Consider the following 27,772-nt stretch of genomic DNA (forward strand, 5'->3'; position numbering starts at 1 on the left):
TTTATCACACTGGGTGGGAATGGGAGTGCTACTGGATAGAGGGCAGGGATGCTGCTCAACATCCTCCAGTACACAGAACACTTCCCCACAAGAAAGAATGATCTGGCCCAAAATGTCAGTAGTGCTGAAGTTGAGAAACCCTGCTCGTGGCTTTTGTATGATCTACTGGAGAAGATTCACATAAGAATAATTCCTTTTGTTGAACACTTTCAAGAAAAAGAAGAAAATGCTGGGCATAATGGCTCCCACCTGCAATCCTAGCACTTTGGGAGGCTGAGGCAGGAAGATTTCTTGCACCCAGGAGTTTGAGAACAGCCTGGGCAACATAGGGAGACCCTGTCTCTATTTTAAAAATAGAGAAGAGAAGAGAAGGGAAGGGGAGGGGAGGGGAGGGGAGGGGAGGAGATAAGAGAAAGAAGGAAAAAGAAAAAAAAAGAGAAAGAACGAGCAAATGAGTTACTTTCCACCTTAAAAGACCAAAATTTAACAGATTTATTTTGCAAAACATTTTTGCCAAAATGTGTTATACACTTGCTGCCATTAGCTGCCCCCAGTTTTCTGCCTCTAATCTGGGGTGTTACCAAGAGATCTGTAAACAGACTTGCAAGAAATCAGTGGAGTAAATATGCTCTATGTGCTGGTTCTAGGGCCTCTCACCACAAGGAGGTGTCACTTGGATTTGTGGCATTTATTTGAATATTTATTTCAAATTTATTCGAAAGGAAGAAACCTTTTTGCTTTCTTCAGCTCTCACATAAATTGTCGCCATGCATAATCCAATATTTACTTAATGTAATGCATTGTGTCTTTTTCTTAGAAAGTAACCTTGAGGCAAGTGGGAAGGTGACTTTTCAACTCTCTTTGGTACGTATCTGAAAGCATCTAGCTTTCAGGCTTAGTTCCTTGTTCTGCAGAGATGAAAATTCTTAATTTTTATCTATGAGGAAAAAGTAGACTTTAAAACTTGGCTACTAAAAATAAACCTGATTTCGTGAGAAAAATGGTGTAAAGTTGTTTCTTGAGAAGGTTCTCGTATGCAATCTAGTGCTAGAAGTGAATGATTAACACTGTACTTATCAAGTTCTTGTGTTTGTTATATTTGTAACAGGTTTTCCCCACTCCACCTTTGTTGCTGGACTATTGGCTTCTGCTTCCCACTGGTTACCTGTCCTTTTCTTTGCTATTTCTTCTTTTTTTTTTTTTTTTTTTTGAGATGGAGTCTCACTCTGCCACCCAGGCTAGAATGCAGTGGCGCCATCTCGGCTTACCACAACCTCTGCCTCTCAGATTCAAGCAATTCTCCTGCCTCAGCCTCCTGAGTAGCTGGGATTGCAGGTATTCACCACCACACCCAGGTAATTTTTGTATTTTTAGTAGAGATGGGGTTTCATCATGTTGGCCAGGCTGGTCTCAAACGCCTGACCTCAAGTGATCCTCCTACCTCAGCCTCCCAAAGTGCTGGGATTACAGGCATGAGCCACATGCCTGGCCTTATTTGCTATTTCTAATAGGTCCTCCTATGACATAAAATCACAAGGTCGCTGCTTGCTATTCAAAGCCCTTAGGTCTCAAGCCCTGGTGGTGCTCTAGGTGGTTTAGGTTGCCGGAAGTGAGCACACCCCAGGGTAACAGGGAGTATATGGCTTCTTTAATCCCCAAAAAAGTCAAGGAAGTAGAGTTCGAAATGCAAGGAAGGGAGAAGAGCAAGTCATGACTGCCTGAGGGAAAGGAGAGGCTGCTCTTTTCATGGTTCTGCCCTATTCTCCTCACCCCTTCACTTCTCACACACAGCACTAGAAAACGCTGAAGTGAGCCACACCCAGATCCAAGTGAATCTGAGGATATGAAAACTTTTTTTTTTGAGATGGAGTCTCGCTCAGTAGCCCAGGCTGGAGTGCAGTGGCGCAATCTCCGCTCACTGCAAGCTCCACTTCCCGGGTTCATGCCATTCTCCTGCCTCAGCCTCCCGAGTAGCTGGGACTACAGGCACCCACCACTATGCCCGGCTAATTTTTTTGTATTTTTAGTAGAGACGGGGTTTCACCATGTTAGCCAAGATGGTCTCAATCTCCTGACCTTGTGATCCTCCCATCTTGGCCTCCCAAAGTGCTGGGGTTACAGGCGTGAGCCACTGCACCCGGACAACTTTTTTTTTTTTTTTGACAGAGTCTCGCTCTGTTGCCCAGCCTCAGTGCAATAGCATGATCTCAGCTCACTGCAACCTCCGCCTCCCAGGTTCAAGCAATTCTCCTGCCTCGGCCTCCAGAGTAGCTGGGATTACAGGCATCTGCCACCATACCTGGCTAATTTTGGTAGAGATGGGATTTCATCATGTTGCCCAGGCTGGTATCGAACTCTTGACCTCAGGTGATCCACCCACCTCAGGCTCTCAAAGTGCTGAGACTACAGGCATGAGCCACAGCGCTTGGCCTAAATTTTTTTTTTTTTTTTTTTTTGAGACACAGTCTCACTCTGTCACCCAGGCTGGGGTGTAAGTGGCACAATCTTGGCTCACTGCAAGCTGCGCCTCCCGGGTTCATGCCATTCTCCTGCCTTAGCCTCCCAAGTACCTGGGATTACAGGCGCACAATGCCACGCCTCGCTAATTTTTTGTGTTTTGAGTAGAGATGGGGTTTCACCGTGTTAGCCAGGATGGTCTCGATCTCCTGACCTCATGATCCGCCCGCCTCAGTCTCCCAAAGTGCTGGGATTACCGGCATGAGCCACCTAATTTAGTACTAATAGAGAGAGGGCTTCACTACGTTTGTCGGGCTGGTCTCAAACTTCTGACCTCAAGTGTTCCACCCACCTCAGCCTCCCAAAGTGCAGGGATTACAGGCATGGGCCACCGTGCCGGCCTGGATCTAGAAACTTTGATGACCATTAACATCTCTATTTTACCAGCTAGAAAAGATTTCCAATTAACTGGGCGTTTACAGGCAAACAAAGCAGAACATGGAATTTCCCTGGAGATTGGTCTATGTTCTATTTGCTTTCTTCCTTTCAGAGGGTTTTCAGGATCCTCCAACTTGCCCTTAAGATAAATCTCATGGTCTTTGCCCAGAGCAGGTATTTTCTAAAGAAGTTCACATTTCAACCCATTAGTCAGGTCCCCTAGGGCAGAGTTCCCCATTTCCTATCAGAGGTCATCACCTTTCAATAAGCTGGTGTTCACCCCCATCTTAGAGCTGCAGGAATGGTGGAAAGGAGGGAAGTGTTTCAGTTTATATCCTTCAATATGGTAAGCACATTTGGGGAGGAAAGGAAGAGGAGAGAGAGAGAGACTTTTGCTCTGCATGAGTGTCTGGAATCGATGAACTTTTAGGTTCTTTCCTCTTCTGAGATCGTAGGATGCTATGGTTGTAGGGAAGGCCTCTGGCAGGAACTAGCTGGTACAGTGAGCACTATCTCACATCTCCTATATCCTACAGCACTCTCGGGAAAATTGGCCACATATTTCTTCTCTCCTATCCGAGCAGGTCTGGCACTATGTTCTGATTTGAAAGGTGCTAAATACTGTCTGTTGGTTGGGACAATCATAAAACCACTCAGCAAGTGGAAGTCAGCAAGGGAGCCAACAGTGCGGACAGACACGGTGGCCGTTGTGACAGCCTCAGCGACTCTAATCCTGGTTCATGTGGCATCGTTCCCTTGGCTGGCCACTACTTTCCCGCAGCCACCCACTGGCACACCCCCAGACCTCGTCTGGGTTGAACATGTACCTAAAAGTGCTGCTGCCTGGCTCCGTCCTCCAAAACTTCGGCTAAAGGAGCTGTGCCTACTTGCATAGGAGGCTGGCCGGCTGGGTAGCCAGGGCAGGAGAAAGGCAGGAATCTCAGAATGCACGAGCTCTTCTGCCACAAAGGCCACCTCAAACCACTTGCGCTGGAAGCTGGCGAAGTCATCCACTCCTGCTGTGTGCCAGGTGGTGGCAGGCTGCTGCATGGCCACTGGGAAAAGTGGAGGGGAGAGAAGGAGTACTCAACACAAATGCTTATTTTCTTAATGATGCATGCTACAACTTGATAAATCTTAAAAACATGCTAAGTAAAAGAAGTCAGACACAAAAGGCCACATACTGTATAGTTCCATTTATGTGAAACACAGCAAATAGGCAAATCTTTGAGAAAGAAAGTAGATTACTGGTTGCCGGGGGTGGGAGGAGGAGTTGGAAAGTGACTGCTTAAGGGGATGGGGTTTCATTTCAGGGTGATGAAAATGGTCAGAAACTAGATGGACGTGAGAGTTGCACAACACTGTGGATGTACTAAACGCCCTGAACTATTCATTTTTAAATGGTTAATTTTATATCATGTGAACTTCAATGTAAAATATATATATAGATTTTTTTTTCTTTTTGTTGAGACTGAGTCTTGTTCTGACACCCAGGCTGGAGTGCAATGGTGCGATCTCAGCTCACTGCAACCTCCGCCTCCCAGGTTCAAGCGATTCTCCTACCTCAGCCTTCTGAGTAGCAACATGCGCCATCACGCCCGGCTAATTTTTGTATTTTTAGTCGATGGGATTTTTACCATGTTGGCCAGGCTGGTCTCAAACTCTTGACTTCAGGTGATCCACCTGCCTTGGCCTCCCAAAGTGCTGGGATTACAAGTGTGTGTCACTGTACCCGGCCCTAAAAAATATTTTATTCTCAGTTTATTTCTTTTTTTCTCTTAGAGATAGGGTCTGCACTGCTCTGCCAAGTCTTCAGTGCAGTGGTACAATCCTGGCTCACTATAGCCTCAAACTCCTGGGCTCAAGCAATCCTCCCATTTCAGCTTCCTGAGTAGCTGTGAAGACCAGCATGTACAACCACGCCCAGCCAATTTTCTTTTTTTTTTTTTTTTCCTGTAGAGATGGGGTTTCACTATGTTGCTTACCCAGGCTGACCTTAAACTCCTGGCCTCAAGAGATACTCATACCTCAGCTTTCCAAGGCGCTGGGATTATAGGCATGAGCCACCACCATTCTTGACCTTATGATCAGTTTCATACCTCAAATTTCAGTATATATAACAGTAACCTGGTATGTTTTCAACCTGAAGGTAAGATAGGTATCTACTGGTCAAACGTATAATTTAAAGGGAAAAGTGTCAATGGATATACTTGTAGCTACAAGGAAAAAAATCCCACACACGTCCACTTCTGCCATATTCTTGAACAAGAGAGCACTAGCTGCTTCATCTAGCACTAGGGAGTGGCACTAGCTGCTTCATCTCATGTAAGATTGTTTTTTTTTTTCTGAGATGGAGTCGCGCTCTGTCATGAGGCTGGAGTGCAGTGGCATGATCTTGGCTCACTGCAACCTCCACTTTCTGGGTTCAAGCGAGTCTCCTGCCTCAGCCTCCCAAGAAGCTAGGACTACAGGGGTGCACTACCACGCTCAGCTAATTTTTTGTATTTTTTAGTAGAGATGGGGTTTCACCATGTTGGCCAGGATGGTCTCGATCGCTTCACCTGGTGATCCACCCGCCTTGGCCTCCCAAAGTGCTAAGATGACAGGCGTGAGCCACCGCACCCAGCCATATTTGATTCTTTAAACCCAGAGGCAGAGAAGCCATTTGTCTGCAGGATAGGAGTCACTTCTAGAACAGACAAGGTCCCCTTTTGCTATAGGTGTACTGGAGATGCTGGTCTGGTTTTCTGTTGTTGCTGTTTTTTTTTGTTTGTTTGTTTTTGAGACAGAGTCTTGCTCTGTCGCCAGACTGGGGTGCAGTGGCGCGATCTCAGCTCACTGCAACCTCCACCTCCTGGGTTCAAGAGATTCTCCTGCCTCAGCCTCCCTAGTAGCTGGGATTACAGGTGGCCACCACCTCGCCCAGCTATTTTTTGTATTTTTAGTAGAGATGGGGTTTCACTGTGTTGGCCAGGCTAGTCTCCAACTCCTGACCTCGTGATCCGCCAGCCTTGGCCTCCCAAAGTGTTGGATTACAAGCGTGAACCACTGCGCCTGGCCTGTTTTTTTTTTTTTTTTTTTTTTTTTTTTTGATGGAGTCTCACTCTATAGCCCAGGCTAGAGTGCAGTGGCATGATCTCGGCTCACTGCAACCTCTGCGTCCCTGGTTCAAGTGATTCTCCTGTCTCAGCCTCCCAAGTACTTTAGTAGAGGCGGGGTATCATTGTGTTGCCCAGGCTAGTCTTGAACTCCTGAGCTCAGGCAATCCACCTGCTTCGGCTTCCCAAAGTGCTAGGATTATAGGCGTGAGCCACCGTGCCCGGCTTGCTGTTGTTTTTGAGACAGAGTTTCACTCTGTCAACCAGGCTGCAGTGCAGTGGCACAATCTCGGCTCACTACAACCTCTGCCTCCTGGATTCAAGTGATTCTTCTGCCTCAGCCTCCCAAGTAGCTGAGATTACATGCATGCACCACCACGCCCGGCTAATTTTGTATTTTTTAGTAGAGACAGGGTTTCATAATGTTGGTCAGGCTGGTCTTGAGCTCTTGACATCAAGTGATCCGCCAGCCTCGGCCTCCCAAAGTGCTGGGATTACAGGCATGAGCCACCACACCCAGCGAGATGCTGGTCTGAATCCGGGGTGCCTCCAGTTATGTGAGCCAGTTCCGACCATGCTAAAAGAGTTTTCCCTCTGGGGAATTACTTTTTCTCATTATTTAAAAAAAACAAACAAAAGGAAAAAAAAAAAACCCACAGATACTTAAAATATTACTTGGAAAACTTGCTAGGGCTTGATAGTCTTCCTGGGTGTAGAAATGGAGTCTGAACTGGAGATCCAGCAAGTGAAAAGTGCTATGAATCACGGACTGGAGTCCATGATATTATAACCAGAACCACCTGGGCTGGGTGGGCAAGAGGGTGGGATGCTCTAATTAAAAACAGCTACCAAAAACTGATGTGTGGGAATTTTCTCACACCAGGTCCCTCGGCCTCTTTTAGCTTTATCTTTGACCCACACTGTTCTCACCAAGAACACACTGTAGCTTAAGAAACGCTTGTCACTCTGGCTGTGCTTATATTAAGTACAAAGGCTGAAGGAATTCGACAGATCTGTCAACTTATAATACAAAGTCACACATGCAGCTCAGGAACCACCATCATGTGAAAGAGCAAGTCACCAGGAAAAACACTTGCCCCTGTGGGCAACCGCATTCGCCTCGGCTCTGACCTCGGTCGGGCTCTTTCTCCGTTACTATCTTGTAGAAATAGAAGCCGTAGATGAAGGTCCGCCAGGCTTCGCCAGATGCGTGTGTGATGAGCTGCTCTTCCAGCATTTTCTAGGAGAGACATTGAAACTCTGAAATTCCTGCAGAGGGGCATCTTGAAGGGGCAGCCCTCAGTCATGCTCTGGAGACAAGGGAGTGACAGGAGCACTGAGGAGACCCTACCCTCCACCCCCAGATTAGACATGTCATACTTGACATATACTATATTTTAAAATGTAAACTCATATCATCAACAAATATTTCAAACATGCAGAAGGGCATAAAGAAATTCAGATGGGCCGGGCGCGGTGGCTCAAGCCTGTAATTCCAGCACTTTGGGAGGCCAAGATGGGCGGATCACGAGGTCAGGAGATTGAGACCATCCTGGCTAACGTGGTGAAACCCCATCTCTACTAAAAAAAATACAAAAAACTAGCCGGGCGAGGTGGCGGGCGCCTGTAGTCCCAGCTACTCGGGAGGCTGAGGCAGAAGAATGGCTTAAACCCGGGAGGTGGAGCTTGCCGTGAGCTGAGATCCGGCCACTGCACTCCAGCCTGGGAGACAGAGCAAGACTTTGTCTCAAAAAAAAAAAAAAAAAGAAATTCAGATGGCCAGGAGCAGTGGCTCTCACCTGTAACCCCAGTACCTTGGGAGGTTGAGGTGGGGTGGATCACTTGAGGCCAGGAGTTCGAGATCAGTCTGGCCAACACGGTGAAAACCCGTCTCTACCAAAAATACAAAAATTAGCTGGTGTAGTGGTGCATGCCTGTAATCCCAGCTACTCGGGAGGCTGAAGCAGGAGAATCACTTGAACCTAGGAGGCGGAGGTTGCAATGAGCTGAGATTAGCACTGTTGCACTCTAGCCTAGGTGACAAAGCGAGATTCTGTCTCAAAAAAAAAAAAAAAAAAATGAAATCCACATATACCACTATTCTGCTTTCACAAATCTGACATTTCTCTATACTGATTTCAGATATTTTTATTAAAAAAAAGAAATCTCCATAGACTCTCCCACTCCCATTAATCTTCCTCTCCCCAGAAATAAATGGTTAGTGTAATATTATTCTTAAATAATTTTATTATATAAAAATGTATGATAGAGAATATAAGGTATTCTTTTGGGATTTTAAATTTTTAAATAAAGGGCATATTATAATATCATTTTGTAAGTTGGTTTTCCAGTCTGCATCATGCTTCTGACATTTATCCATGTTGATACATGCACCTTCAGCTCATTCATTTTAACTTCTGTAGTAGCATTTCATTATTTGAATAAGGAAATCATATTCTCAGGGAGATGAGAGTGTATACAGCAAAGGCTATGTGAAACAGCACATCAAAACCCTCAAAGAGAGAACTGAGAATCACATGCTTATTCAAATCAGTTACTGATTTTAACATTTCCATGACGACAACCCAGCTGGTGAGGAAACATTACTGACTTCCAGTTGGGGCCCCTGTATAGACAGGATGGCATGAACTGGCTCAGTCAACTGGCCCTTCCCCATTTCCTTGTTGTTCCAGTTGTGCCATATTCCAGAGTTCCACTTCTGAGCAGTGTAATTAAATCCAGCAAGCATGGTGCTAAGTGCCTACCAGGTGTCAAACAACATGCCTGGCACTGGTGATACAGAATGGAAAATAAGAGGCAATCCTGCCCTCAAGGAGCTGGCTGAGGCAGGAGACAAATGAGAGACAGATAGATCTTCATGCTGTTGTGCTAAGAGCTCCGACAGAGTAAGTAAAAGGTGACAGAAGGCCCATGGGGCAGAGCCTTGAATCCAGCATTGAGTCTTGAATAAGCATGCATTGACCAGGGGAAACTGGGGTCTTGAGGTCAGAGGGAGGGCATTCCCCCAAAAATCATAGAGATTTCTCTGAGATTTATAAGTGCACAGATTCTGTCCAAAACATTTCAGTTCAGACAATAAATTCTGCATGGTTTTTTTTGTTGTTGTTTTTGTTTGAGGCGGAGTCTCGCTCTGTCGCCCGGACTGGAGTGCGGTGGCCGGATCTCAGCTCACTGCAAGCTCTGCCTCCAGGGTTTACGCCATTCTCCTGCCTCAGCCTCCCAAGGAGCTGGGACTACAGGCGCCCGCCACCCCGCCCGGCTAGTTTTTGTATTTTTTTTAGTAGAGACGGGGTTTCACCGTGTTGGCCAGGATGGTCTCGATCTCCTGACCTGGTGATCTGCCCGTCTCGGCCTCCCAAAGTGCTGGGATTACAGGCTTGAGCCACCGCGCCCTGCCTCTGCACGGTTTTTAAGTCAAAATACAGTGTATTTCAAAGCAAGACTTGTTCTTTCATCAGTTCCAGAAAGGCCTCCCACTTATTAAAAATGAATCTTCACCCCAACCTGTAGATCTCATTACTGGAAAGGGTGATGGCTTCTAAGGCAGGCCCTGATTTTTCGGGACCTAAGCAAACAGCTCTGTGGGCTCCTCTTGCTGTCTCACCTGCATGATGTCGATGGCCATCGCCTGTGTCTGGATCCCCTCCACGTGGTTCACCAGCCAGTGCACCACCTCTGCGCTGATGAAGCAGTACGGTGAGAGGCCCTTCTGTTCAGAGAGCAGCTGGACTCCTGTCCTGGGTTCCATTGTGGTGAGCAGGGAGCAGGGGATGTGTATGCCCCACGGCAATAAGTGGAAGGAAAGATGAAAAAGAAGGGACTCCCACTAGAGCATTTAATACCATAAAGCAGTGTCCCTATGCTATTCCTAGACTCAGAGAAATACCCATGAGAGGACAAAATAAGTTGTTACAAGGGGGCTGGGCACGGTGGCTCACGCCTGTAATCCCAGCACTTTGGGAGGCTGAGGTGGGTGGATCACCTGAGGTCAGGAGTTTGAGACCTGCCTGGCCAACATAGCGAAACCCCATCTCTACTAAAAACACAAAAATTAGTTGGGCATGGTGGTGCATGCCTGTAATCCCAACTAGTTGGGAGGCCGAAGCGATAGAATCACTTGAACCTGGGAGGTGGAGGTTGTAGTAAGCCAAGATCATGCCACTGTCCTCCAGCCTGGGCAACAGAGTGAGACTCTGTCTCAAAAAAAAAAAAAAAAAAAAAAAATCAAAGAAGTTGTTACAGGGGGAAAAGGAGAAGGGGGAGGGGAAAAGATGGGAACTGACATTCAGATAATACCTATACTTGTCAGGCATTATACTAGGTACCTCACATAATTATTTCATTGAATCTTTACATGAACCCTGTGGCTTAACTCCTTTTCTAAAATATCTCTTTTTAAAAACTCCCATCTTGAGGCGGAGGTTGGGTGAGCCAAGATGGCGCCACTGCACTCCAGCCTGGGTGACAGAGTGAGACTCCGCCTCAAAAAAAAAAAAAAAAAAAAAATCCTATCTTACAAACAAGGAAACAGAGGCTCAGAGAGGTCAAGTGACTTGCCCAAGGTCTCAAAACTGGTGAGAAGTACAGTGATGTATGAATCCACCAAATCACACTGCCTGAGCATGGCTATGGCACAGGCCTTTGGGAACCTTCCAACCCTACGCTGTGATGAGCCACTTACGAGGGGTGCTTCATGGCTTCCAGGATCTCTGTCAGGGTGGAGGATGAGGTCAAGGAGCTTGCCACCAGCTGCTGAGAGCTGTAACACAAGGTGTCAGGTCAGCAAAGCAAGATGGCACGTATGCAGTCAAGAGCACGAATATTAGGAACAGTCTCCCCTTCTTATGCAGCCAGAAACCAGGACAATGTTGACATTAAAGGCATTTTAGTAAATTCCAAACAGCTATAACAGCGGGATATCTCATGGGGGGTTTCCTATTTTAAAATGTACACATTTAGGGCCAGGTTTGGTGGCTCACATCTGTAATCCCAGCACTTTGGGAAGATGAGGCAGGTGGATCACTTGAGGTCAGGAGTTCAAGATCAGCCTGGCCAACACAGCAAAGTCCCATCTCTACTAAAAATACAAAAATTAGCCAGGCATGGTGACATGCGCCTGTAGTCCCAGCTACTTGGGAGGCTGAGACAGGAAAATCGCTTGAAACTAGGAGGTGGAAGGTGCAGTGAGCTGAGGTCGTGCCACTTGCTGCACTCCAGCCTGGGTGACAGAGCGAGACTCTTGTCTCAAATAAATAAATAAAAAAATAAAATAAAATGTCCACATTTAGAATTCAAAGTACTTTTGTGTCCAAACTTGCCCTTAGTAAGCATCTCTCCTTTTAATAATATTCCTCAGGCCCAAGGCCCAGCCACTTCCAAGAAACCTCCTGGATTGCTCTGGGTTTGCCCCAAGAGCGTTTCACAGGTAGCTTCATTGAATCCTGACCAGAGAGGACTAGGTAACACTGTAAGAGCATGGGGAACGGAATCCCAGTATCATCACTAACCTGCTATGGAGCTTCTCTTGGCCTCAGTTCCCCCGTGTGAAAAATGGGGTTAATGCTGCTCCTGTCTTTGAGGGCTGATGTGAGGCGAATGTTTATACGATGCTGAGCACATGTACAGGGCTGACACACATGAAGCCCAAAGCGGTAAACAATACTAAAATAATTGACACCAACCCTTTGAAACTGACTAAAGGAACTGCTGAAGGTCAAAGAGTACCAGGAAGTACCAGGATGTGGATTTGAATCCAGGTCAGTCTCTCTCCAAAGCCCGTTCCACCACCTGCTGTCCACATTCTTGCTCAAAGGTGTGATGGTCCCTTAAAACATGCTTTATATTCAGCAGCTGAATGGCCACCCACCATATCAAACTGGGCCGGTTGCGGGGCTTATCCAGAAGCTCCTCAAGTTTTCTGAACTTCTCCCTTTCCTCAGTCCCAGACTACTCTTCATAACTATTCAGAGGATCCAGAAATCACTGGAAGCATTTCAGAATTTCAGGGTTACAAAAAGCTTTCAAAGACCCTTGAACTTCCTTCTAACGCCTGAGTCTCTGCTGAGACCACGAGTCTGGGCAAGAGGCTGTCCTATCTGTGTGAACATCTTCAATGGCAGAGAACTCGGCTCCTCTACGTGCAGGCCATTTGCATGCAGCAGGACCCACTGCTAGTAAGTTCTTCATCATGAAATAGCATCTGCTCTCTGTATTTTTCAGTCATTGGTCCTGATTCTACTGCCATGTCATTTTTGGTCTTTTCACCTCCAGCCTAAACACCCCTAATTCCTCACTTCTTCTGAAAGCAAAAGAAAACCTACTGTTCTACCCTTGTAAGCAATGAGGAAGTCGATAAATGCATTCAATTTCTATGCAATGGGCAGCCTCTCCAATCTCCTCCACGTCTAGAGCAAAAAGCCAGGTAGGCTTGATGGGGATATGGGCATGAGTGAAGGTAGGGAGCAGCGAAGTCCAGACCTGCTCCTGCTTCTGAAGTGACCTTCACCTCTACTGGCCAGAATGAACAGGCTGCAGTAGATGAGACAAAGATTAAGCCAGCACAGAAATTATGACATAAGGGAAACAGAGTGACTCCTGACAGAGGTCAGTCAAGTAAGCTGCCCCAGAGAACTTTCTGCTCTCAGAAAGTTAAGTATCTTTAGATCATTTTGCCAAGGACTGCTTAGTCAGTAAGAACAGACTGAGGCAAGGCCAAGGCAGGAAGATCACGAGGTCAGGAGATCGAGACCATCCTGGCTAACATGGTGAAACCCCATCTCTACTAAAAATACAAGAAGTTAGCTGCGTGTGGTGGCCGGCGCCTGTAGTCCCAGCGACTTGGGAGGCTTAGGCAGAAGAATGGCGTGAACCTGGGAGGCGGAGCTTGCAGTGAGCAGAGATCGCGCCACTGCACTCCAGCCTGGGTGACAGAGCAAGACTCCATTTCCAAAAAAAAAAAAAAAAAAAAAAGAATAGACTGGGACATAATTATTACAAAGCAAACACAGCTGGGAAGAAAATAAAAAGGTTTCTCAGAATTGACAACAGCATTAAAAGCTGGTGCACTTGCTCGAGCAAATGAAGTACAGACAGCTTCCTTTTCCTCCGGATACTAAGGAATAGAAGAACAGTCATGTTTGGCCACAATTAGTGATTCATCCACTGTTTGTTCTTTTCCTTACTGACTGCATGCTATGACATGCAAGACATCGTGCCACAGGCGCCACAGTGAACAAGACAGATTAGGCAGGGGCCCCTTCCAGAAGCCCTGTACTCCTGCATGGCGCTTGACACTTTCCTATGTCTCTGTGGGAACCTCTTAGCTATCCTGTGAGGACGGCAGGAAACAGATCATTACTCCCACCATACAGATGTGGGTAAGGACTAACTTGCCCAGGGTCCCATGTGACTTGTGACAGAGTCAGAACTCGGCCCAGAGCTTTGGACTTCCAGCCTCTGCAGCCTTTGAAATCAGACTACTCCTACTCCCCAGGAACACGAGTTTGGCCACTCTGAATCTCACCTGCTGTCACCGGAGTTTGTGGAGGAGTAGCCCTGTTCTCCTGTGTTCTGGGAGTTCCCAAAGGTCTGGCTGTTGCCTCTGTCCACGGATTGGCCTGTGCTTATGCCCAAACTGGTGCTGTCCAACATAGGAGTGACTGTTTGGTCCACAGATACCTGCAGGAGATTTTAAAACGAATACTTGAATCCCAAAATAACCGACAGGAAAACACAGTAAATAAGTTGTACTGGCTTATTCACTCAATAAGCATTCACAAAAAATAAAAATTAATGCAATCCTTTCTATTCCTCTCATTCCCATTTTCCCTTGGTCCCTTAGTGGCAGAGCTAAAGGAGTCTAGAGGCTCTACCCAGTCTTGTGTGCACTGCCTTCTATCAGAGCAGCTGGGAACTCCCACCCTCCAAACCAGGGCAGACGAGAGGCCACTCTTCACAGTAAATCCCCAGGACCAAAGAAATCGCTTCAATACCTGCCTCAAACAACAAGATTTACACTAAAGAAAAATCTCCATAGAAAGAGTAGAGAAGTCAGAATTACTCCTTATGAGGACAGCAGGACTGAAAGAGAGACCACATTTAGAGAGAAATAGGTGAACATCACAATGTACATCCTCTGTCCACCGTGACCCACCCTTTCCCACCATCCCAAACCTCCTTTCCTCTATCTTTCAGTTGCTCAGCTTCAACTCTCAGAGCCATCTCTTCTCCAGCTTTTCATCTAAAGACAGGCCTAGTCCTGTGGCCTGCCCTCTGCAGATTCACATGCATCTCTAAATCATGCCTGTACTTCCTCTGGCCAGAGAGGGCTGTAACACTATTTTAACTGGCCCCTGATTGTGGCCTCTCCCTCAAAAACCCTACCTGTGAGCCAGCTCTGTTTGCATCATCTGTTAAGAACAGTTCCAATCCCATCATTCTGTTACTCTGAAAACTTTCAAGTCTCCCCATGAACCCCCACACTGCAAACCGACTCACAGGACATCAAGGGTCCTGCGCCACATTGGCTTGACGTGAGATCTCACCACACTGCCTACCATTCACCCACGTGTATGTTTCCAGCCAAATGAAACCCTGTGTGTATAAATCCTGTCTACGTGCCCCATATCACCCTGGGGTGCTCTTCTCCACAACTAGTGGCTAAAAAGCCATCAGTCTTTTTTTTTTTTTTTTAAAGACATAATCTTGCTCTGTCACCCAGGCTGGAGTGCAGTGGCACGATCTCTGCTCACTGCAACCTCTGCTTCCTGGGTTCAAGTGATTCTCCTGCCTCGGCCTCCCAAGTAGCTGGGATTACAGGTGGGAGCCAACACACCTGGCTAATCCCATCAATCTTTAGGGCCATTTTAAATGCTGCTCCCTTAGCAAACTGTTCTCTGATTCACTCCACCCCAGGCTCCAAGCAGATCCATCTCCCTCTCTACTCTGGACCTCTATGAGTTTCTGGTAGCTGCCGAGTTGTGCCTCACATAATGGTGTTGTATCTTTTTTTTTCCAGAGACAGGGTTGCCTTCTGTCACTCAGGCTGGAGTGCAGTGGTGCCATCACATCTCACTGTAACCTCAAACTCTTGGGCTCAAGCAATCCTCCTGCCTCAGCCTTCCAAGTAACTGGGACTACAGGCATGCACCATCACATGTGCCTATTTTTTTTGCGTAGAGAATGTCTAGCTACGTTGCCTCGGCTGATCTCGAACTTCTGGGTTCAACTGATCCTTCCGCCTCAGCCTCCCAAAGTGCTGGCATTACACGTGTGAACCACTGTGACCAGCCTGTAATGTTGTTGTATCTCCTTTAAGGGTCCTGGAGGCAGGATTATGACCTGTTCACCTGGAAGCCCAGCAGCATGCATCAAAGGTTATACTCATAGCAAGTATATGAAGAGAATGACTAAGCCTTTCAGAGCAATTCTGGAAAAGTGTAAGGCTCTTAGAACCTCCTAACTTGAGGTTTTTTGGTACTTCCAGAAGGCATCTTTCTATCAGATATTTTATTAGCAAAAATTGTTTTCTAAAACAAGTCTTCTCAGCTGGGTGTGGTGGCTCACGCCCGTAATCTCGGCACTTTGGGAGGCCAAGGTGAGTAGATCACTTGAGTCCAGGAGTTTGAGACCAGTCTAGGCAACATGGTGAAACCCCATTTCTACAAAAAATACACAAATTAGCCAGGCATGATGGCACACGCCTGTAGTCCCAGCTACTTGGGAGAATGAGGTGGGAAGACTGCTTGAGCCCAGGAGGCAAAGGTTGCCGTGAGCCAGGATCCTGCCACTGCACTCCAGCCTGGGCGACAGAGAGAGACCCTGTCTGAAAAAAATAAAATAAAATGAAATAAAGAAAATAAAACAAGGCTTCTCAGTCTCAGCACTATTGCCCTCTGGGGTGAGATAAGTGTTTGTTGTAGGGGGCTGTCCTGTGCATTGTTGGATGTTCAGAAGCATCCCTGGCTTCTACCCACTGGATACTAGTAATACCTCCTCACCTATCAGCCCCAACCCCCAATTATGACAAATAAAAACGTCTCTAGATACCCTTGGAGGGTAAAGTTCCTCCTGGTTCTGATAGAACCATTTTGCTGTTCTACAGCAGGCTCAATGATTTGTTTAAAAAAAAAAAAAAAACCACACAGGTTTTGCTGGCACCATAAACACACAGAGAAATGCAGCAAGAGACAGCTTGCAATTACCAATTACCACCTGCCTCTAACCAGTAAGGTTTACCATGCCGTAAATTTAAATGAGAATAAGCTAAATAAAGGGGACTAGACCCAGCTCTTATGCATGTAAGAGTGGCTCTTAGGCATTGCCTTCTGGGCCCCTGTAGTGGGGTTCTCTCATGTACTATACAAGAATTGCTCTACCAGCCTAACCTGAAGGCCATTACCAGAAATGCACATTAGTCCTGCAGTCCTATTTTGGTGGGAGCGGGGGTGGGGGGTGGTTAAGGCGTTGTCCTCTAGATCAGGAATTGGGAAACATTTTTTGCAAGAGATCAGAGAGTAAATATTTCAGGCTTTGTGGGCCACATGGTCTCTGTCACAACTACTCAACTTTGACTAAGAAAGTGAGAAAGCAGCTATACGCAATATGTAAATGAATGGGCGTGGCTCTATTCCAATAAAACTTTATTTACAAAAAGCAAATGGTGGACCAGATCTGCCCCATAGTTTCCTGACCTCTGCTCTATCTATGTATCACACAATGTCTATCTTTTAAGGGGCCGTACAGAAAAGGCATTTTGTTTAGATCTTAATACCAGGAAAAGTTATGCTTCTCCCAAGGAATCTGGTTGTCTTTATTTTATAATCACTCTGAGTCTTGGAACAGAGGTTTCCCACTTTTCTGTGGCTACCAGGAGGTTCAGAGCTGAATTTGGCACAAAATTCTATCTACTTTACAAGGCCTTATATTACATCCTGTCTAATTTTTCTTCTTTACCTGAATTTCCCCCATCTAGTCATGTTTTTATTTTAGGGGCTGCATTTACTTCCATGATCCACATGAAGCAACTTTTTGGAATAAGATCAGTGGTGAATAAAGATAAATGGCAGGTGGGATGGACGGAATGGTAGATGTCTCACGTAGATGCCTGGTAAAGAGCCAAGCAGAGGGAGATGTCTTTCATCTTAAGAATCTTATGAACATTGTCCAAAAAAAGGACTCCATTTAACATATGTAGATACTCCTTCCTCTGCTTTAGAGTAGGCTAGACTTAGTGACATGCCTCCAAAAAATGGAGTATAAGAAAGGAAAAAATAGTAACTTCATAGTGGATATGGCTAACAAATATGACATTAACCAAGTGATGAACGAGTGATGAAGGTTATCGTCGCCAGTGATGTTGTGTGGATCTCAGGTACCTCATGATGGGAAGGGCACTTCTGGTATCTTTTTGAGTAGCTGTAACTCTAGTTTAACCACGAAAAAAAACCGTGGACAAACCCAGATCTGGGGACATTCTATAGGACACCTGGCCAGGACTCCTCAAGGCAGTGAAGGTCATTTAAAAAAATAAGGAAAGGGCCGGGCGCGGTGGCTCACACCAGTAATACCAACACTTTGGGAGGCCGAGGTGGGCGGGTCACAAGGTCAGGAGATCGAGACCATCCTGGCCAACATGGTGAAACCCTGTCTCTACTAAAAACACAAAAATTAGCTAGGCATGGCGGTGTGCGCCTGTAATCCCAGCTACTTGGGAGGCTGAGGCAGGAGAATCGCTTGAACTCAGGAGGCGGAGGTTGCAGTGAGCAGAGATTGTGCCATTGTACTCCAGCCTGGTGACAGAGCGAGAGCGAGACTCTGTCTCAAAAAAAAAAAAAAGAAATGAAAAAAAAAGGAAAGCCTGAGAAACAGTCACAGATTAGAAGAGACTGGGAAGCCAGGCAATGTGGTACCCGAGATTGGCTCCTAGAACAGAAAGAAGACATTAATTGAAAAAATGGCAAAATCTAAGTCTGGTGTTTGATGAAAAAAAAAACTCAAACCTCTCAGCAGCAGCACCAATCCCCAGTTTCCCCCCACGTATTGGCACTCCCAAGCTACAGGAGAAAGTGAGGGAGGGAGCCCTGTTAGAGATGCCTCTGAGATGAGCACCACCCACCACAGGCGCCCCCCACGGGTCTTCTACCTTACACCTCGTGGGCTTGTCACAGCCCCATTTTCTCATGCTGGAGGGTCATCAGCTACAAGGAAACAGTTGGATCTGCCAGCCCAGCTCTCCACTGTGCCTGGAGGCTGCTAGGGATGACACTCTGCTTTGTCTTACCCGGAGACAAACGGGCTAAGTGGGCTCCTGCTTTCCAGACACTCAGCTCCTGCCAGGCAGACAGAGGCATTGCAAGGGATCCATGACAGAATCCCCTATGCCTTACAGAGAGGGAAAGCTTGGGAATAACTTGCAGACCCACAGCTCAGATGTTCTCCAAGGTCAAGATCAGGGAAGGAGAATATTATCCCAAATTAAAACCTTCTCTCTGCCCTCATGAAGCTTGCCATCTAGGGGTGAGCAGAAGACAGGCATTAATATTCATAAAGGATTTTATTCATCCCTGTTATTTCCCATAGCACTTGGCACAGCCCTACACCCAGCAGGTGCTTGGAATCTGCCATCTCAATTGATCTGAATTTTGTCACAGAGGCAACCTCCTTCCTCTATGTGTCCATCATATATATATATATATATATATATATTTTTTGGAGACAGGTCTTGCTCTGTCTCCCAGGCTGGAGTGCAGTGGCGCAATCATGGTCACTGCTGCCTCCACCTCCTGGACTCAAGCACTCCTCCCTCCTCAGTCTCTCAAATAACTGAGACTGCAGGCATGCACCACGACACTCAGCTAATTTTCTTTTAAATTTTTTGTAAAGACAAGGTCTCACTGTGTTGCCCAGGCTGATTTCAAACTCCTGGACTAATAGGGATCTTCCTGCCTCCACCTCTCAAAGTGCTAGGATTACATGTGTGGGCTGCTGTGCCTGGTGTTACTTATATTTTTATATCTTACATCATTCCAAAAAAGGTGAGGCTACTAATAAATAGACACACAATAAGATTAAAAAAAAAAATACGGCTGGGTGTGGTGGCTCATGCCTGTAATCCCAGCACTTTGGGAGGCCGAGGCGGGTGGATCACCTGAGGTCAGAAGTTCGAGACCAGCGTGGCCAACACGGCAAAACCCAATCTCTACCAAAAATACACAATTAGGCCAGGCGCAATGGCTCACTTCTGTAATCCCAGCACTTTCAGTACTTTGGGAGGCCAAGGCGGGCAGATCACTTGAGGTCAGGAGTTGGAGACCAGCCTGGCCAGCATGGTGAAACCCTCTCTCTACTAAAAATACAAAAAATTAGCCGGGTATGGTGGCACATGCCTATAGTCCCAGCTACCTGGGAGGCTGAGGCAGGAGAATCATTTGAACCCAGGAGGCGGAGGTTACAGTGGGCTGAGATCGCGCCACTGCATTTGAGCCTGGGCAACAGAGCAAGACTACATCTCAAAAAAAAGTGAGATCCCAGCAATCTGGCCTCCTGAAGTGCTGGGATTATAGGCGCGAGTCACCACGTGCAGCTGAGAAATGGATATTATTTCTAATCCTCAGAACAACCCTACAAAGAAATTATTTTTTATTTCCTTTAACAAATGAAGAAACACACAAAGTAAATTTTTTTTTTTTTTTTTTAAATAAAGAAACAGGTTCAGAAGGTTAATTCACAGGACTAACACAGCTCCCTGACATAGCATAGAGGCCAAGATTTGAAAGCAGCCATCTGGGCCAGGCATGAGTGTAACTCCAGCACTTTGGGAGGCTAAGGCAGGTGGATCACCTGAGGTTAGGAGTTTGAGAGCAGCCTAACATGGTGAAATCCCATTTTTACTAAAAATACAAAAAATTAGCCGGGCATGGTAGTGCATGCCTATAATCCCAACTACTCGGGAGGCTGGGGCAGGAGAATCACTTGAATCCGGGAGGCTGGGGTTGCAGTGAGACGAGATTGTGCCATTGCACCCAGCCTAGGCAACAAGAGTGAAATTCCGTCTAAAAAAAAAAAAAAGAAAAAAGAAAGCAGCCATCTGACTCCACTGGCCTCCCTCCTCCATACTATGCTGCACATCAGAAAATACACAAAGCGAGTTCTATGTTCTGTATATTTTACCACAATAAAAAATAAACATAGAGAAAAAGTACAATTTAATTTTGTGTATGTACAGAGAGCTCTTACTATCTCTGATAGAATTTTTTTTGGTTTTTTCAGACAGAGTCTCACTCTGTTGCCCAGGCTGGAGTGCAGTGGCATGATCTCGGCTCACCGCAACCTCTGCTTCCCGGGTTCCAGCAATTCTCCTTCCTCACCCTCCTGAGTAACTGGACTACAGGTGAATGCCACCATGCTGGGCTAATTTTTGTATTTTTATTAGAAATGGGGTTTCGGGGGGCCGGGCGCGGTGGCTCAAGCCTGTAATCCCAGCACTTTGGGAGGCCGAGATGGGTGGATCACGAGGTCAGGAGATCGAGACCATCCTGGCTAACACGGTGAAACCCCGTCTCTACTAAAAAATACAAAAAACTAGCCGGGCGAGGTGGCGGGCACCTGTAGTCCCAGCTACTCGGGAGGCTGAGGCAGGAGAATGGTGTAAACCCGGGAGGCGGAGCTTGTAGTGAGCTGAGATCCGGCCACTGCACTCCAGCCTGGGCCACAGAGTGAGACTCCGTCTCAAAAAAAAAAAGAAATGGGGTTTCACCATATTGACCAGGCTGGTCTCGAACCCCTGACCTCAAGTGATCCATCTGCCTTGGCCTCCCAATATAATTTTTTTTTTTATGTATACATTTTTTTAAAAATTAGAGACAGGGTTTTCCTAATATTGTCCAGGCTGGTCTTATTCTCCTGGGCTCAAGTGATCTTCCCACCTCACTTCTCGCCTTTTCAACAAAACACTGGTAGGTAATATAATCCTTATTTGTGTGCCTCTCCTGAGTCTAAAACTTTCCATAACAGTCTCCTGTAAGAATGTAAAAGGTGGCCGGGCACAATGGCTCACGCCTGTAATCTTAGCACTTTGGGAGGCCAAGGTGGGCCTATCACCTGAGGTCCGGAGTTCAAGACCAGCCTGGCCAACATGGTGAAACCCCTTCTCTACTAATAATACAAAAGTTAGCTGGGCGTGGTGGTGCACACCTGCAATCCTAGCTACTCGGGAGGCTGAGGCAGGAGAAATGCTTGAACTTTAGAGGTGGAGGTGGCAGTGAGCCAACATTGTACCACTGCACTCCAGCCTGGGCAACTAGAGTGAAACTCTGTCTCAAAACAAAAACAAAAAAACCACAAAGTAAAAGGTTAATGGCCAGACACAGTGGCTCATGCCTGTAATCCCAATGCTTTGGTAGGCCAAGGCAGAAGAATCACTTGACACCAGGAGCTGATCAGCCTGGGCAACATAGCAAGACCCTACCTCGAAAAAAATTAAAAATTAGCTGGGCCGGGCGCGGTGGCTCAAGCCTGTAATCCCAGCACTTTGGGAGGCCGAGATGGACGGATCACAAGGTCAGGAGATCGAGACCATCCTGGCTAACACGGTGAAACCCCGTCTCTACTAAAAATACAAAAAATTAGCCGGGCGTGTTGGCGGGCGCCTGCAGTCCCAGCTACTCGGGAGGCTGAGGCAGGAGAATGGCGTGAACCCAGGAGGCGGAGCTTGCAGTGAGCTGAGATCCGGCCACTGCACTCCAGCCTGGGCGACAGTGTGAGACTCCGTCTCAAAAAAAAAAAAAAAAATTAGCTGGGCATTGTGGTTCGTATCTATAATCCCAGCTACTTGGGAGGCTAAGGCTGGACTCCAGCCTGGACAACAGAGCAAGACACTACCTCTAAAAAAAAGAAAGTAAAAGGTCTGGATCAACCAATGTTTGTTTTAAACCAAAAATACAGTGCTCTACCCATACTCAGAGTTTAGAGATGTTGCTTAGATTAGGACTCAAAGGTCCTTACAGGGATTTGCCTATAGTTACACCGCTGACTGGGAAGAGGCAGTTGGGGATAGCTGAAGACTTGCACAGAAAGGCATGGTACCTCTGATCTGTCCCAATGTTAACTAAACCCTTACCCTCCCAGTGCAGTGCACAGAATGATGTAGGAGCTCAGTCACTCACTAGTGGTATGCCCATTTAACCAGCTAACAACTTTTTCTTTTCTCATTTTAAAAAATTCTATTTTATTATTTTTATTTATTTATTTATTTGAGACAGACTCTGGCTCTGTTGCCCAGGCTGGAGTGCAGTGGCATAATTTTGGCTCACTGCAACCTCTGACTCCTGGGTTCAAGGGATTCTCCTGCCTCAGCCTCCTGAGTAGCTAGGCTTATAGGCATGTGCCACCACGCCTGACTAATTTTTGTAATTTTAGTAGAGATGGGGTTTCACCATGTTGGCCCAGCTGGTCTTGAACTCCTGACCTCAAGTGATCCACCTGTCTCGGCCTCCCAAAGTGCTAGGATTACAGGCGTGAGCCACTGTGCCCGGCCTGGTCCAAATCTTTTAACTGACAAATAATTTAACGGAAATCCAGAAGCTAAGTGAGCTACACCTTCGACCTATGAAGTAGCACACACCTATTAATAAATATTTGCTGTGTTTTTCCACCACTTCCTGCCACACTGTTATAAATTTATCCGGTTGTATTGGGAGGGGAAAAAAATAACTGTTCAGCCCTAAAGTAAGCATATTTCATGTTGCTCATAAAACCTAAAAGTGAAGATGCTGCAAACTGGCAAAGAATCAGTGGCAACTATGTAAAACAGACAGTGATGAGAAAGTCATCACTGATACAACCGTATGTTCTTCTACATTAATCTCTTCCATCCCCGCTTCGCCGCCACAAATAAGATGGAAGGGAATGTACACTTCTGAGACCAAATTCAATTTCAACTGCCCCCCAAATTTAGTTGCAGCCCAATGCCATGTGTTCAGAGCCTAACAGAAGGCCAGCTCGTGGCGTCTGCCAATGGGACAGGCATGCAAAGCCCTGGAGTTGGACTAACCTGAGGGTAGAAGGCGGACGATGCTGTGCGTGGGCTGCGGACAAACTCCATAAAGAAGGCCCCGTCCTGAAGTCAGAGGAGGAGGAAGCAGCAGCAGCAGGTGCAAGGAAGCGAAGACACGGAATGTGTACCAGTGGTTAACCATCAGGGGAAGGAGACAGGTATGAAAAACAAAAAATAAAAATAAAAACAAGGAGGGAAGGAGAGAAACAAGGACACAAGAAGAGGATGGGAAAAGAAAAAAAAAAAAAAAAAAAAAAGAAAGAGAAAGAGAGAGAGAGAGAGAGAGAGAGATCCACCCAGAAAGACAATATCCAAATGCAAAGCATGAGCAGAAACTCACACCTTCCTGGGCAGAATATCCCATCTGTGTGGGAGAAAGCACCCAGGTTGGAAGGTGTGTCCAAGCTCTCTCTGGTCTCATCAGAGCGTGGCTTGGATGCTCTCACCCTCCCACATAGCTCTGAAATTCCTTCAGATCTATGCCAAGGAAGATGAAAAGGCCACAGAGCAGCTTGGTGGGGCTGCAGGGTAAGGGCTTTGGTGGCAATATCCTGGCCTCCCACCTGGCTGGGTAACCAGTCACCCTCTTGGAGAGATACATTGAGCCATGAAGCTTTTTCTGCCTGTTACTAAACATGGCAGCCAGATGGGAGGAGAGGATTCAAGGCAGGATAAGTTCTTGCTTAGTTTTTTTAGCAAACAGGGGATACAGAAGCAGCCATACCTTCTCCTCCACTGGTTGTGTAACAAAATCATCAGCAAGCTAAGACATATATAATGTCAGATACACAGCACTCACATTGTGAGGGGTTTTCTAAAGCTGTCATTCCCTCCCTACCCTACCCATGTGGAGTTCAAGCAGCCATGTCTGTGAAACAAAAATCACACAGAGGACTTTTTCAGTGACCCCTCCTTCCATCATTCTGAAGTAGCACCCTCTGTCCTTTTGCAATCTTTTTACTTTTTATGCCTGGTTATCATAGAAATTCAGGAATGGCACATGACACATCTCAAGTTCTCTGCTTTTCTGGAACTTTTCCTCAATTCCAAAGGTAGAATAACTGAAATATTTAGGTGCCCATTTTATTGATACTGCTGCCACTTCCTATAAGTGACTGCAAACTCAAATACGAAACCTTGGAAACTTGTGGCTGTGCAGATGCTGATGCAGCACTCGCAACGCATTCTAACGTGAAGTGTTCCTTGGGGACACGGTTGGGCATTTCCGAGCATGTCAGCAGGGCTCTTTGCTTTGGCCATCTCATGGCATTTTGTTTCACCTTGACTATTCAGTTTACTTCCGGCCCTATTGATGGCTCATGCATGTGGATTTTAGTGTTCACCTGGATGATCAGGAGAGGGTTCTAAACAGCAATCTAATATATTTGTGACTATAATTTTTCTGCTTTTCAGTCTTGTCCTCGGCATTGTTTCTGATTCTCAAAGATGGCAATGAGTAGAGGCAAAACCTGGTGGACAGCACACACGGTGATTTGTATCTCATTGTTCCACTGTGTCCCTTCTCTGCCAGAACATATAGAAGCAGAGGTGCTGAGGTTTACGTACATGTGAAGGAGGACAGGTGAAAAGACTCATGGTCAGCAGATCATTCCTTACACACAGACTATCCTTGGTACTTAAAGCCACTCCCTAGAGAAGCGGTCGGTAAACTACAGCTTGCAGACCAAATCTGGCCAGCCATCTGATTTTTTTACAGCCAATGAGCTAAGAATGGTTTTTATGGGTGGGCGTGGTGGCTCACACCTGTAATCCCAGCAGTTTGGGAGGCTGAGGCGGGTGGATCACTTGAGGTCAGGAGTTCGAGACCAGCCTGGCCAACATGGTGAAACCCTCTCTCTACTAAAAATTTAAAAAATTAGCTGGCCATGGTCGTGCACACCTGTAATCCCAGCTACCGGGGAGGCTGAGGCAGGAGAACTGCTTGAACCTGGGAGGCTGAGGCTGCAGTGAGCTGAGATTATGCCACTGCACTTAAGCCTGGGTGACAGAGCGAGACTCTGTCTCAAAAAAAAGAAAAAAATTTTATGTTTAAAAATAATTTTAAATGATTATGGAAATACCGTACTTACACAATAGCTTTGTTTTGCCTTTTGGCCACAAAGTCTAAAATACGTATTTAGGTTTGCCAACATTTGGCTTACAAGTTGCCCACAGCCTTGGCTGATACTTTTTTCTCAGATTTTAATCCCTCTACCCATGTAGTGTAATTCTAGTATTTAGACTAAGGAATTAATCAGAAGTGTGGTCAAATAATTATTGCAAGCATAGTCACTACAACATTTTAACTGTGGTATACTGTAGAATAATTTTTCAAGTTTATAGAAAAATACCAAAAATCATTTAAAAATCACCATCTAGCCGGGCGCGGTGGCTCAAGCCTGTGATCCCAGCACTTTGGGAGGCCGAGACGGGCGGATCATGAGGTCAGGAGATCGAGACCATCCTGGCTAACACGGTGAAACCCCGTCTCTACTAACAATACAAAAAACTAGCCGGGCAAGGTGGCGGGCGCCTGTAGTCCCAGCTACTCGGGAGGCTGAGGCAGGAGAATGGCGGGAACCCGGGAGCGAGCGGAGCTTGCAGTGAGCTGAGATCCGGCCACTGCACTCCAGCCTGGGTGACAGAGCGAGACTCCGTCTCAAAAAAAAAAAAATCACCATCTACAATTTTAACCAAAAGAAGTTATAAATGAAGGCATATTCACACGATAAAATGATATATAGCTATTTTTTTCTTTGGGGTTCCTGAGGGAAAAAAATGAAAGAAAAAAATTATATAGCTATTTTTAAAAATCATGCTTTTGTAAAACATTTAATGACATGGGAAATTTTCATGATATGGAGGTAAAATAAACACAGATATATCATTTGACCACAATTTTGAAAAATAACATATATGTGTTGAATCTCCTTCATCTCCCAGTGATAGAGACAAGAGAGTGGTAAGTACAGTCAACTCGCCCTATCACAACAGAGCAATCTCAGAGTCCGAATTTCCCAGAAGGAGCTGACAGAGCCAAGTCGATTGGTCTTAAAAGACCCATGGAGTTTTCGGCTCCTCTACTGTACTTGTTCCTGATAAAGGCCTAAAGTCTCAGGTTTTTTGTATTTTCCACCCACCCCAGGATGCTCCCATTTGACTGTATTTCTCAGTAGTCTGAGAAAACTGATGGGAATTTCATTATCAAAGAAGAGAGAGCTCTGGTGGAGGCTGCTTCAGTAGTTTTCTATTCCCCTCTGGGAAAGCTAAAGATGAGGGTGAAGGAAAACCAGACGGCCAAATACAAAGCTCAGGCCAGATCTTGGGCATTGAACCAACAAAGTTTAGCTTAACTGTTGTATCTTATTTTTTTGAAGCAGGGTCTCACTCTGTCACCCAGGCTGGAGTGAGGTGGTGTGATCATGGCTCACTTTAACCTCAACCTCCTGGGCTCTAGGGATCCCCTCATCTCAGCCTTCTGAGTAGCTGAGACTACAGGTAAATGCCACCACATCTAGCTAATTTTATTTTTAATTTTTTTTAGAAATGGGGTCTCCTTATGTTGCATAGGCTGGTCTCAAACTCCTGGGCTCAAGTGATCCTCCAGCCTCAGCCTCCCAAAGTGCTGGAATTACAAGCATGACTGACTGTTTTATATCTGGATTTAACTAGAAGTTAGCTTCCTTACAACTGTGAGCAAGAAAGTTCTTATATAAAAATAGTAACAGTAATAGAACCCTTAAAGGGTTCAGGGTATAATTCATCCAAAGCCTCAGCACATGCAATCCTGGATCTGAAGGGCTATCAAAGTTCTTATATAAAAATAGTAACAGTAATAGAACCCTTAAAGGGTTCAGGGTATAATTCATCCAAAGCCTCAGCACATGCAATCCTGGATCTGAAGGGCTATCTGTTTTACCCTCCACACTGAGCCTCTGAGAGCACAGGACAGCTCCCCACTATAGTGGCTTCCTTTACCTTTCGTGGGCTGTCCATGTAGGTGGGAGTCATGGCAACGCTGCTGCTCTCGGCTGACTGGGCAGAGCTCTTCCCACCATGCACAGCTGCCTGCTGTTCTCCCAGGCACCTGAAAGGAGGAAAAGCACAGGACAGCAGCTTGCTCAGAGCTTCCTGGTGAAGGATCCATGTCCGCCAAGATGCAGACAGCTCTGTTGCTGTCATCTTTGAAACACATTTCTGCCTTGTTTCCCTTTCCAGCCCTTTATGACATGCTTAATTTCTTTCATTGTGCTGAACAATCACCAGTCCTCCACAGTAAATCAAAAAATAATCCAATTTTAAAAGCATTCTGGCAGCATCTGGTGCTTATATATGACCTTAAAAAGGGAACTGACATGGTTTGAACACCATTTTTTAAATTCTTGTAAAAATACTTTTTTCTCAATTTTTATTTAATATACCAGCAAAAGCACATTCTGAATGTTAAGACTGCGTGGTGGCTCATGCCAGTAAACCCCACACTTTGGGAAGCCAAGGTGGGCGGATCACCTGAGGTCAGGAGTTTGAGACCAGCCTGGCCAAAACGGTGAAACTCCACCTCTACTAAAAATACAAAAAATTAGCCAGGCGTGGCAGTGCACGCCTATAGTCCCAGCTACTCAGGAGGCTGAGGCATGAGAATCACCGGAACCCAGGAGGCAGAGGTTGCAGTGAGCCGAGATCGTGCCACTGCACTCCAGCCTTG

The 27,772-nt window shown here is 46.2% G+C and overlaps 1 protein-coding gene across 19 annotated transcripts in view; it reads right to left on the bottom strand.

Moving 5' to 3' along the window:
- Nucleotides 1–27,772, bottom strand: part of LOC111521831 (GATOR complex protein DEPDC5) — a 170,381-nt gene that overhangs the window by 36,086 nt on the left and 106,523 nt on the right. For 16 of the 19 annotated variants that reach the window (XR_003306698.2, XR_003306696.2, XR_003306697.2 and 13 more), the window contains 6 exons: nucleotides 27,046–27,154; nucleotides 13,537–13,691; nucleotides 10,696–10,773; nucleotides 9,619–9,751; nucleotides 7,125–7,233; nucleotides 3,723–3,950 (listed from right to left, as the gene is read on the bottom strand). Coding sequence is in view for 12 of the 19 variants with exons in the window: in XM_026447062.1 (XP_026302847.1) it covers nucleotides 3,723–3,950; nucleotides 7,125–7,233; nucleotides 9,619–9,751; nucleotides 10,696–10,773; nucleotides 13,537–13,691; nucleotides 27,046–27,154 (812 nt within the window). In the remaining 7 variants the exon portion in view is untranslated. Of the gene's footprint in view, nucleotides 1–3,722; nucleotides 3,951–7,124; nucleotides 7,234–9,618; nucleotides 9,752–10,695; nucleotides 10,774–13,536; nucleotides 13,692–27,045; nucleotides 27,155–27,772 lie in introns of those variants that run through there. The other 3 variants (XR_003306701.1, XR_003306700.1, XR_003306703.1) reach the window with 2 other exon arrangements.

Source organism: Piliocolobus tephrosceles, chromosome 19 (assembly GCF_002776525.5).
Source record: "Piliocolobus tephrosceles isolate RC106 chromosome 19, ASM277652v3, whole genome shotgun sequence".
Classification (NCBI taxonomy): Eukaryota; Metazoa; Chordata; class Mammalia; order Primates; family Cercopithecidae; genus Piliocolobus; species Piliocolobus tephrosceles.